General features: G+C 41.6%; 1 protein-coding gene across 1 annotated transcript; it reads right to left on the bottom strand.

The window, feature by feature from the left end:
• Window positions 1–2: 2 nt before the first annotated feature.
• cdk5rap1 (CDK5 regulatory subunit associated protein 1) lies at window positions 3–10289 on the bottom strand. Its single transcript, XM_080025604.1, has 13 exons — window positions 9938–10289; window positions 9749–9852; window positions 9622–9656; window positions 9347–9447; window positions 8876–9086; window positions 8273–8393; window positions 5425–5655; window positions 4300–4397; window positions 3946–4001; window positions 3251–3381; window positions 1641–1790; window positions 940–1080; window positions 3–168 (listed from the first exon to the last, which is right to left on the bottom strand). The coding sequence occupies exons 1-13, from the start codon at window positions 10221–10223 to the stop codon at window positions 31–33; spliced, it is 1803 nt and encodes a 600-aa protein (XP_079881730.1). The 5' UTR covers window positions 10224–10289; the 3' UTR covers window positions 3–30.
• Between the last annotated feature and the right edge of the window lie 3099 nt (window positions 10290–13388).

Genomic DNA, 13388 nt, shown 5'->3' with positions numbered 1-13388 from the left:
TGCAATGGTGTTCCTGTGGTGTCATCTCAATCAAGGGTGAGTTTCCCTCATGGCGATGTCTGAGGCCATGCGTTCATCAGGCAGAGTGTCCCCGCTCTTCGCTGCTTGTTTCAGGGAGCTGTGACTGAGGGCTCGGCCCCTCAGGCTCTGGGAGTTAGCCGACAATATCTGCATGGCACACCAAAGCAAAGGATTAAAGTCAGTGATCCTGGAGAACGCTTGTTGTCAAAATAACTTTGTCAAAAACAGTGAATATCTCCTTTTGATGTGCTACCTGTCAGTACTGTGTGTGCTTGTGCTTAAAACAAATCCAGTGTCAATAATGCACCCATTTGTTTACATACCGGTTTACAGAGCCTTAGGCCGACCTCACACCAAACGACCTCTCACGCGATTTGACAGTCGCAGACAATTTTCCAACGTCGTAATGAAATCACAGGAGTCATGCTGGAGTTGTGGCGCGCGCCCGTAATCTCAGTTGTTTGGTGTGAGGTGGTCATCTGACCCGATTTTAGCGAGTCTTCCTCCCGTCTTGACGTTCAGACATTATCAAACAGGTTTGATATTATGGAGAGTCTTGAGGGTTGGCTCATGCCAATAGGGAAGGTAAATTACGTGAACACTGTCTACAACCAACGGGTACGCTCTGTCCAGCACCAAACACGACGCAGGAGGAGCGCCATTAGTCGCGACCTGTGTCCGCCTGTGATTTACCTGGCAGACTCGACTGGAGAACCAGGCTGACAACTCACTTTACCGTCACATTAAGGGTTAGGAGTTAGAGTAATTGGGGGACGAGATCAGCAAATAAACCCGGCCAAATAACTACAGGATGTCCCCCGCTCGGCTCTACAATATTGAATGAACTTTTTTAATTCAATAATCACAATTAACAAAACAGATACTAGGATCGAAAGGCGGAGGTGTCCTGGCCTTTACCTTCACAATCACATAGTCTCCAGCATTGACTGGAGCAGTGATGGTTTCAGCAGGCTGAACGGCTATGTCCTCTTTGGGGAAAATCACTTTCATGTTGCCATCAGTTCTCCCACACAAGTCCTCTGCAGATCTTTTACTTTCCTGCATAACAATGGGGAGCAGATGAGCAGACAGTGTTGCTTGGTAACAGGTCACAGTGACCCAGTACAGTGGTGCAGGACCAATACTTGGTGAGCAACGGTAAACATTACTAATTCCATTTCGGAGCCAATACATCCTCTCACTCACAATTTGGAACAAGATTAAGTCAAGTCAATGTATTGGCAATTTACATACAGAGGAATCGAAAATATGTTTCAAAAGGATTCATTTTAAAAGTAATATATACAATAAATACATTCTAAATAGTGCATACAGTATGGCAAAACTAAACGGCAAAGAAAAGTAAATGAATTGAAATGTACAATATGAAGAACATAATTTAATATGGAGAATACAGTAATCTGAAGAAATGATCAAAGAGAGTATACAGCCATGTTAGCTCTGTGCTAACGCTAATGTTACCGTGCCAACGTGATGATGCTAAGTGGGTGTTATGTTTCCCTTTACTCACTATCTCAGTTAAGCATGTTACTATACACTAATTCACTAAAGCGCATATCCTTTGAAAGGATTGTGCCAGTCATGTGTGCAGTACTCACTCCCTCCACCAGGACGAGCTGTGTGCTGTGGGTGAGAGCAGTGTTGACCGTGGCAGCCTCCTCTCTGAACACACTGATACACTCCTGAAGCCTGCGCTGCTTCACCTCTGCTGGCACGTCGTCCTCGAGCCGATGGAAGGCCGGCGTTTTCTGATTGGGAAAAGCACAACGGGCCGTTAAGAAAAAACTATTTGAAAAAACTTTAGAAAATGCCGGCTTTGACTGAAAAATCAAGGTCACATTTTCTGCTCTTTCTCAGGTGTCTACTAGAAACTGTTTTCATGGTGTTTTAGAGCCTGTCTCTTTAGTTTAGTTTAGTTTAGTTTGTGCAGATAAACAAGATTAAAACGGCAAAAAGATGCACACAGACATACATAAATGCACGGGTGGGACAAAAGAAACCCAGAAGGGCTTATAAAGGATGCCCACCTAACATTAACATACAATAAGGTAAAGAAATAAAGTAAAAGAAAAAAGACAAACAAAAATAAAATTAAAAGATAAAACAAAAACAACTACACAAAAAAATTAATCTTTAAGATCTGTAAACCCCGCCTTCCAAAAAGCAAAGTCTGCTCTGATTGGCCCTGAATCTTTTTTTGTTTGTTTATACTTTATTAATGGATTCCTTAAAGAGAAAGCATACACAAACCAAAAATTAAAAAAAAAAATTAAAAAAAGAACACAAAAACAAAAGACAAAATTAATTTACAAATGACAGAAAATAAAAAGCCAATGAGATGTCATGTAGGTCCCTTCAGCACAGTTATATAGTCAAGGAAAGGCTGACATATTTGTCTGGATAACTCTATGAGCCAGATGTCAAAACAAGGGCTATCTCTTTGTTCCAAACCTTGAGAATCTTGTTTTAATGATCACCAGCCCATACTGGATCCACAGAGCTTTCTAATGACTTAAAGTCTCTAGTTGTCTTGACCAGCCTAGAATGGCTGTTTCTGTGTTGAGATGGAGGATGTGGCCGTAGACATCTGAATAACAATGAAACACGCTTGAGCAGAAATTGTGGAGTCTGGAACACAACCAAAACATAAGGGTTCCATGAGAGTGTTTGCACCTAATGCAAAGGGGTGAGGAGGAGGGATGGAATGAATGGAATTTGACACGCGAGTAGTGGAGCCGATGTACAACCTTATATTGAATGAATTGGTGCCTTGAGCTGATCGAGCAAGAGTGTATGCTGCGAAGACACTTAGCCCAAGCATCTTCTGAAATTTCTACTCCTATTTGGCTCTGCCAGGACTCCCTCAGATGCTGTGTGGACGGGGACATTCATCCAGGAGGATCTGGGGGTGTGGCTCATCACAGGTGGAGGTAGTGCTAAGTCAGGTTGGCAGCGAGGGGTGTGGCTTCCCACCTTGTGACCTCATAAGAGGAGATACATCTGACAGGGGCTTCAGGAAGGTGGAGAAATAGCAAGGGGGTTTGTTTTTTCTCATACTCTGTGAGTCTCTAGGCACACCGGGGGGGGACCCATATGAATGAGTAGGGGACCCATATGAATGAGTAGGGGACACATATGAATGAGTAGAACCCATAGAAAAGTGCAGTTTTTGCACAATAGGTGATGGTTAAGACCCAGAGGAGCTCACCTTTCTCATACTGTAGGCAAACAGAAAGCCCACATTGTAGCCCACCTCTCTGATCAGAGAGAGAGTCTGCTGGTGGTCCTCCTCTGTTTCCCCACAGAATCCAGATATGAAGTCACTGCTGAGACTCACCTCTGACACACACACACACACACACACACACACACACACACACACACAGTAATGTTACACAAAGACCACACACTACGGTACTTTGTCAATATGTTAATACCAAATAATTCAGCCTTTGTGTTGCATCCTTACAGTGTCCAAGTGCAAGACAGCTGTGATTAACTGCTAATCACAGGCCATTTCATTTGTCTGGCTTACTAAGGTGGTGTCCATAGTTCTTTCTATCTATTGTTGGTCATTTTGTTTAAATGTGAGAGTGTTCTCCTGATCTGTTTAATTCTGTAAGGCGACACTACACTGGTTGAACTGTATGTAACTGATCATCAGAATCAGTTCAACACACACACAGGCTATCTATAGAAAAGGATTTATTTTATTTTTGTGGACACCAACGGTACATACATGATACACACAACATAGTATACATTTTAACTGGCCGACTTTTTCCATTCATCCCGAGTACATTTTAACACAGGCACTTATACTTTAACTGGACATAAAACGTGTGTACTTTTGCCTGAATCCAAATGCCCTCTCCAAATGAAATAAATGTTTTTGCAGCCTACCTGGGATAATTCTCCTGACGTTCTGCACAAGATCTAGGTAGGCCTCTCTTGTGTAGCTGACAGGGAAAGAAGACACATTATTAGAGCCCTTACTTATTATTTTTAGACACTTTACAAACAACTTGTGCATGCTGAATTGCTTCGCAGATTTAGTTTAAAGGTGGATTCAGCAATTCTGGAGAATGCTTGTTGACATAATCCCTTTAGGTCAAAATCAGTGACTATTTCCTCACTATCCACTAGCTGTCCATACTGTGTGTGCACTTGAGAAAAAACAATCCAGTGTTAATACACAGCAGGTATTTCTCCAGAATCGCTGACTCCACCTTTAAGTAGGGGCAGCTGGTCTCTTACCCACGACGCATTGCTTTCAGGACCTGGCTGCTCCCACTCTGTGCTGGAAGATGGATCTGCTGACAAATGTTTGCTCTCTCCGCGATCAGATGCAGGACCTGTCAACCACAGCACACAGGCCAGGCCGGGAATCAACCATGTCAATACAGGGGGGGACTGTACAGAAAACATTAGCTTTTGCTGCTAAAAATGACATCAGACAGACATCTAGATTTTTTTACCTGATTGCTGGAAATCAACATTGTTTAAAGTAAATCCAAATCTACAAAGGGTAGCTGCATGATAGTAAAGCATCTGAAAAGAGTTAGGCATATTCATCAATCCAAATGAAAGATATTTTCATTTAAGTGTTTTACAAATTCGGGGCTATGCTCTGGTTCTTGTGACACAAGAAGTATTTTGAACCAATCACAGCAGTTCTCTGTCTGAACATTCTATAACACTAATGACGATGTTGCCATGGAGACCGTTTGATACGGCCACGCCAACACAATCCTGTCAAACGGTCTAGACAGGAAAAAAATCATTTAAACTAAGTTTTATAATATTCAAACAATCATAACATTACATTTTCAATCAGACATTGTGACACCCAACCTTGATATCATGTATTGATTTGTACTTTTTTAGACCAGGTTTCCAGAGGCTTTAAAGAGATTTGGGGCTTTTCTATATTTCAGCAGCTGCTCTCTCAAATAATAATAATAATAATAATAATAATAATAATAATAATAATAATAATAATAATAATAATAATAATAATAATAATAATAATAATAATAATAATAATAATAATAATAATAATAATAATAATAATGGATTATCTAGCGCTTTTCTAGGCACTCAAGAGCGCTTTACAGGGTTCCAGGTTCCATTCAATCACACACAGTCATGCCGGTGGCGGAAGCGTGGCTGCCAATTCGCGGCTACAGGCCCTCTGAACACCACAAACATACAGCAGTCATACACATTCACACCAGGCAAGGTGGTGGAAGTGTCTTGCCCAAGGTCACAACAACCATGACACAAGTGGCAGGGCGGGAATCGAAACCGCCAACCCGTCGATTATTGGCCGACCCGCTCTACCTACCTGAGCCACAGTCGTCCCAAATGCATGGTGTATACCTCATCGGGGAAGTCCTTGGGATGAGGGGAGGTGAATCTGACCCTCATGTCTGTGTCTATGAGGGACACGCTGTCCAGCAGGTCAGAGAAGCGCAGGCCGCCCTGCTTGCTCCGGTACACTGTGTTGAAGCCTCGGCTGAGCTGGGTGGGGTCAGAGCCACAGAACTGCTGCTCTGACGTGTCTCTGTAGCTGTTCACATTCTGACCCAGCAGAGTCACCTCCTTCACACCCTGAACAAACACACACACTTTAGGGATAGCTGCCAATAAAATGTGTTAACATGCACATCCAGTTGATTGCATATTGCACATTGTAAATATCTTTCATCACATTGCACATTTCAATTGAACTCATCTATTTTTTACTTTCTATTTCATATATACTGTTTTGTATTGCACAGAAAATTCCTTTGCACGACTTAGTATTTAGAATTTATCTTAGGTAAATATTGTTTATGTTTATCTTGTTTATCTTATTTAACTCTATCACTGTGGGCCAGAGATAAACCCCATTTTGATTCTGATGTATGTCTGGCATATATGAGAACTGACAATAAAAGACTTTGACTTGAGTAAGGCCAAACCATTCTGGCTAAAATGTAACTCACAATGTTCTCCTTAAAGGGGTAGTTTGGAATTTTGGACAAAGGGCCTGATTCCCAAGTTAGCCTGAGTGTTCTTTATCATTGGAGACAGTTTTCAACACATTTCATTCAGTCCTTCTAGTTGCAGAGTTTGCTCGTGCAAGGCTAGCGCACGGGATTGGGGTACAATTAGCCTGCTACTAAAACAGTCTTACCCACTCCACAGTACACCCGATGGCACCGCTTTCGTTTTCAGTGATTTATTGCTCTTTAGATTGCCGGGGTTTCTCGAAGTCGTCCGGTCTGAAATTATCGCTACAAATACTCCGTTTGCAAACAGTTTCCACCGGCGTTTTTATGTCCAAACCAGCAGCAACAAGCCACTGGAAATTGGTGGAAACTTTGTGGTGCCCATCTGTAGGGTTTATTTAATTCCTAAATACACACTGACCGTGTTGCCTAGTCCTTCGTTTCCGCTTCTGTCCCACGCTGCTCTGTTTACTTTCTGCTGTAGTGATTCGGTTACACAACTAGCCGGAGCAAAGTAAAATTCCGCTGCTGAGAAGATGCGATGATTCATGTGATGCGAGGTTGGTTTTATTTCTAACATTATTCTATCAACACAGACATTTAGGGGAGAACGGGGTAAGTAGGCACACTTTTTACTCTAGTGAGAATTGCTCATCACCAAAACATCTGTCAATAGCCATTCCTACATTAAATTGAAGCTTAAGGTGTTGGCTAGAAATGTGTGTCTCTCTTTTTTTCCAACTTATTATAATGAAGAAGTAATTTACCATCAAAGACACTCTGACACATTGTGACAACCAACCCCATCAAGGGGTCGGTTGTCACACACTATGGGGTTGTTTGTCACAATGTTATCTTAATGGGAAAAATCTTAAAAAGAAGGCAAGGAGGCAGAACCAAATTTGAATGTTTAATTGCATTGTCAAGTTGACAAATAGGCCTACATAACGTTCTGTAGCCTTGGCAACTGGTCTAGTTTATTTCGTTATTGGGTTCCTTTTGTGGCTGCAGCCTTGAGATAACATGTGACAACCAACCCCCCAAAAAATTTGACGACCAACCCCAACTTGAATTTCTTGCTAGCATCAAGGCCAACAACCATCTGACAACTAATTAGCTTGCTAACCACAATCTAAACTATAGTTTACCCTTCACACTTTCTGAGGGTAACAAGTGTTTTTTTATAAACCCATTGTGTGAAAGCCTAGAAGAAAAATACTGAGAAGCAAAATATTTTGAATTTGACATGAAAAACACAAAACATCCTCTCACCTGAAATGCAGCAGTCTAACTCCAAGGAAGTCTATGTATGTGACCTCTGATCCCAATTCTGGACCTTTTTTATATCAACATTTCAGAGCTAGCGCGCTCTGGTGGCGAGATATAACGAATGTGACATCCAACCCATGTGACAAATTACCCCGTTCTCCCCTACATCTGTAGTCTGGCGTTATAATTGATTGTCCTCGGGTGTACTGTGGAGTGGGTAAGACTGTTTTAGTAGCAGGCTAATTGGACCCCAATCCCGTGCGCTAGCCTAGCACGAGCAAACTCTGCAACTAGAAGGACTGAATGAAATGTGTTGAAAACTGTCTCCAATGATAAAGAACACTCAGGCTAACATGGGAATCAGGCCCTTTGTCCAAAATTCCAAACTACCCCTTTAAGAGTTGAGATCCCGATTCTCTATACAATTATTGTGTGTGTGTGTGTGTGTGTGTGTGTTTTTCAACTACTGTGGCTTGCAAAAGTATGCATACCCCTTGAACTTTTCCACATTGTGTCACGTTACAACCACACACGTTAAATGTATTTTAATGGGATTTTATGTGATAGAGTAAGACCAACAAAAAGTGGAGCATAATTGTGAAGTGGAATGAAAATGATACAAGTGTGGCGTGCTACAGCCTTCAGCCCCCCTGAGTCAATACGTTGTAGAACCACCTTTCGCTGCAATTACTGCTGCAAGTCTATTGGGGTATGTCTCTACCAGCTATGCACCACTAGAGACTGACATTTTGGCACATTCTTCTTTGCATAATAGCTCAAGCTCAGTCATATTGGATGGAGAGTGTATTTTTCAATTCTTTCCAGAGATTCTCAATTGGATTTAGGTCTGGACTTGGACTGGACCATTTTAACACATGCTTTGATCTAAACCACTCCATAGCATGAATGCATAGAGAATTATTATGAGCCAGTGAATTGTCCATCATTTAGAAATGAGAACTTGCCTGGCCAGAGAGAACGCGGACTTCCTCCAGTATTGAGTTGATGGGGCGACTCCTCTCTCTGCCCCGGGTGAAGGGAACAATGCAGTAGCTGCACATGTTGTCACAGCCTCTCATGATGGAGCTGTCAGCACAGAACACACAGTGAGCACAGGTTAGGATTGAAGAGAACATATCCAAGTCGCTCCACAAAACATCCTACATTCTCACACAAATGACTTCAACACACTTTCTACATCCTACAAAACGAATTCAAGCTCCAAAAGTTTCAGCTATCTTTCTTCTTTCATTGTTAAAATTATTATCATTTTTTTTTAAAGCATAGTTTTCAAATGAATCAGCCTTGTTTGAAGGCATGTAACATCAATTTGAGTGTAACTTACAGTGTAGGATCAACCGACAGAGTGGACAAGATAAAATAAAAAAAAAGCCCAGACACTCTCTAGCTCGCTGCCACTCACACAAATCTAACTCCTCGTGGATCATTTTGGTATCGAAACGTAGGTATTTGTGTTCCGGTCGTAGACATGTTTCTTTGGAGCCAAATGGACATACATATTGGGAGCTGTGAGCTTCTAAGCAGAAAGAAAGTCTAAGGACACTCACACAAAAGCACTGTGTCCCTGAGGAGCGTGGTGTACTGGCATGACATCAGCGTAGGTCTCCTCTAGGGACAGCAGCACGTTGCTGGCCTGCTGGCCCCCGCCTGCCACCGTCAGGAGGCGGGGCAGGTCCCGGTAAGCATCTGGACCGGCCAGGACGTCCACCAACTTCTCCCGCTCCAAAAGCTCTGTCTTCAGCCGCTCTGCCATGCACCCTGCACACACACACACACACCACACACACACACACACACACACACACACACACACACACACACACACACACACACACACACACACACACACACACACACACACACACACACACACACACACACACACACACACACACACACACACACACACACACACACACACACACACACACACACACACACACACACACATCACCTTGTCGCTGTAGCCTCTGTAAGGGAGTCTAACGTGTGTTGTACGTCAGTGAACTAACACTCACCTAAAATCCCAATTTTCATTGGTGTGTGGCTCTTTAACCGTTTCTTCTTCATGGCTGTTAGCTGCTGTAGTCTATTCCAAATGGTTTGCTCTGCCTTTTCTCTGTGGAGATAAGAGTTGAAATAGTGTCCATTAGACGGTGCATCAGACGTAGTCTCATTTTAGCCAATTGGGTTAAACAATTGTAATAATGCCACTCAAAAGACAGCTTTGACCAGTTATTTCTGAGAATGAAACATTGTGTCACAATGTTTTAAAGTTGTGGGAGTATCTTACCTTATGGAGCATGTTACCAGAAGGACAACATCAGCCTGGAAGTTGTAACCACAAGTTATTTTCTCTTAATGAACTGTTTTGACTTAAATGATGTTGAAAATTGTATAACGATAGAGCTCTCCTGTACCTCACTTAGTTCAGCTGTGCGTTGATAGCCCTTCCTCTGAAGTATGGACCAGGCTATCTCTGTGTCGTTTACATTCATTTGACACCCATAGGTTTCAAAATAAACTGTTGCAATAGGACAAAAGCTCCAGTTTAAGATTTTTACAAAACTATCAAAATGAAATGTTAAAGTGATGTACTGCAGACTGACCTTTCCTTGAATTGCCCATCTCCAAGTCCTCAGGGAGATAGCTGTGTTTGTCAGAGTGCTCTCCATCGGCTGCATAAGGCTTATTGACTGGAACTCCTTGGATGAAATCCTGAAAACTTGGACCAGAGGATAATCTAGACTTGAATTTGCCGACAGTGGTCCTCCTCTCTCCTGCAGTCACACTGGTGTTAGCTAAATTAGAACAGTATCTGGCTTGGAGACACTGCATTGGTCTCCAGTGTTGGGGAATGGTAAACAAGGGTTTTAAAGCCCTGAGGTACTCCATGCTTAGTTTAGCTAGCAGTTGGCGTTAGCTCGAACTATGCAAACATTGTGTATTACGATACTTATAGCGTCGCTTAGTAGTCAACATTTAGTTCACTGTTAATCTTACAGAATACCATACTGTGTAAGCGTGCACAGATCGGCACAGATGTCATTCAAGAGCTCATGTCATGATGAGCCAAAGATGTCATAATGTCAAGAGGAGTGTCTCCCTATTCTAATGTTACGTTATAGAAATTCGGACAAAAGCGTTGGGCTGTCAACGAATTAGTATGTAGTTAGGTAATAGTAATGACAACAATGATTTAGAGAACAGTGTCAGACATTCTACATAATTTCAGCTCAACCAGAATTGACATGAGGAATATCTTTGATTGACATTACCCCGAATTTAAGTGCAATCATGTAAATCATTTTGCTTTCATCAACGTACAGTGTTATTTACGACGAAGTGCCAATTGAACATCTTATTCAAAAACGTGTTATTACACAATTCGGTTAACTTCCGAAGGCCATGGCAGAGGGAACATTATACTTTAAGCAGCCACCGCTGTCCAGATAAGCAAAGACGGAAGTACACAACAGGGAATCGTCTTGCACCTCGACTGTCCGTTAGCCAAAGATGTCCCCCACAGTACGTCTAACTTCACGATCCGTCTAGAAACGAAGAAAGTCGGTGAAAGGTCAGACACGAGCCTTTGATAAATTACCCAAACATTAAATGCATCACTTTCCTTTACTGTACTCAAACAATATCTGTGTAAAAAATAAAACCCAGATAATTTCAACATCATCACATCCTATAAAGTATGTGTATGCCCTATGGTGACAACATTGGGTTTTGATATATTCGGATCATACTGATTATACTATCTATGATTCTGATAGAGTTTTGGCTGGATGATTTGTGAAAAGTATTTGGACCCCATCATGAAAAAAAAGGTTGGGTACCTTTTGTAGTTATTCTACAAAAGAGGACATGCTATCTGTCTGAGTGTACAAACAGGTTTGAATTCTCTCTTTCCATAACGTACATTTTTGTGATGAAGAATTTCCCTTGGGGACAATAACGTCTAAAGGCTTTGACATAAGTCTTCAGGTTGACAGGACCAGCCAGGTCTGACCAGTTTTTCACTGCACCAGTTTAGAGCTGCTAAACTGGCATTTTAGCATTTTCTCAATAAACATTTTCAGTAGGCCTACTTTTGCAGTAATTCTTTTGCAGTAAAATTAACAAAACAAGTTAGGGATGAGAGCAGAATGAACAAAGCCTAAATGTTGCAACTTAACATAGGCCAACTTTAAAGTTTTGATAGGTTGTTTTGGTTATTCATGTAGAGAACTGACTTTTTCATTTTTGTGTGAAACATTTTGTTGATGTTTTAGTGTTATTTATTTCAATAACACAAAAAGATTTCAAAGGATATAATGTCATGTGCAGAAACAAACAAAAGTGCAATTTTTTAAACTGTGTCCCTCTCCCTGGTGCAGGCAGTTTGTGTAAATATAACCTATACCAGAAACTAGTAGCATAGAAAACGTGTGAAAAAACTTTTTGCTTTGTTGTTGCCTGCTCCTGTAATAAACCTAGTGAATACTAAAGAAGCCCTATGTCTCTATGTGAACTGATTATTTTGTAGAGATCTGTTGAGTATTAAACAAGTGCGTGAGTGTAAGGGTATTAAAATAAATTGGTAAGTAGGCTAGGCTAAGTCAGCAATAATATAGTTATTCTCTCTACAGATAGGCCTACATGTATGTGTTTATTTAGGGATGAGCACACGCATTGATACGAGTAAAGCAAGGGGGCCCATTTACTGGACCTTTTCAGGGGCCTAGCCATTTGTGTGGGCGGGCCTCGTGAGAAGGTATGAACCCTCAATATAGGCTATTGTTGAAGGCATACTATGCAACATTTTAATGAAAAATGTATTATAGAGTCACACAAAATAATCACTCTCAATGATAACTTCTGTCCCACTAGAATATGTGGTGGTGTGTTTATCTGCACAGTCCTCCTCTCTCTGGCTGGATTTTACATGGTAGTATTTGTTGATATTGTTTTGTAAACAGAAGACTCAGGTCTAAGCTCCTCCCTGCTACTTCACGAGGCCCAGCGCACAGAGCAGAAGCCTCTCCACTTCCTTGACTGGGGTTAGCTTTGGTTAGCTCAGTGGCTAACACACTGTAGCTGTGTCTCAATTCAGGGGTCGCAGCCTTCGAAGGCTGCATTTGAAGACCGATTGCGTCATAGCGGCGTGTCAAGGCCAAGCCCCAACCTCAGCGATTTTTACCAGCATCCAATAAGGAAGTGACCACAACTGTAGTAACCAGAAAGTGCCACTGGGGGTGGCGCCAAGACGAGCAGTTTTTCTTTGACTCACTTGTTAGATAGGCCGTTTTCAAAGTCTTATTAAACCTATTTACAGCCTGGGCCACAAAACCATTTTATTCTGTATGTTTAGGTCATATCTCCATGACAACACTGAGGGGGGTGAATTTTTTTGGCCCACGCTAGTTTTTATTCTTTTGGAGGTTAAAATGTATTGGCGCAATCTCTTGAGTGACAGCTCTCCGCCCGTTGTCCCTCACTTTGCCTCGGAGGTATACGTCAGCTATCTCCCTCCCCCCGACGTGACGTCGATTCCCCTTTTCGGCAAGAGGAGTGAGGCGGAGTAAAAATCTCACAAGATGGCGACGCGCACAAACCAGGATTATTGGATGCCGTGTGAATAACTGAGGTCAGCCCGGATGCTACATCCATATTATTTACTATCTATGGTCAAGGCTTGTCCCATTTCGAATGCTCCTTCATATGCGGCCAAGCATTTTTTTTTTTCATTTGTTTGGTTCTTTTATTGGAAGATAGAAAGTTATCGAAATGTATTTCAAAACATGTACAAGACAACAGAGGGGGTCAGACAGACACAGAGTATGTGCGTGTTAAATATTAATGAATTATTAAATTAAATCTTTATTTCGAAACAAACGATTAAAAAAAGTTGAATAAAGTTGTTAAAGAATAAAAACAACAAAAAATAGAAAAAAATTCAAAAGCCGATTTCAACATGATACACCAGACCCGTAAAATATCACAAACAGACTATATTAAATAATACAAAAATACTTCAATCAACTGAGTTAGCTTTACATTCTTCCATAAAAA

Source organism: Ammodytes marinus, assembly GCF_949987685.1.
Source record: "Ammodytes marinus genome assembly, chromosome: 4".
NCBI lineage: Eukaryota > Metazoa > Chordata > Actinopteri > Uranoscopiformes > Ammodytidae > Ammodytes > Ammodytes marinus.
Note: the sequence above shows the minus strand (reverse complement) of the source record. Positions and strands in the feature narration are given on the sequence as shown.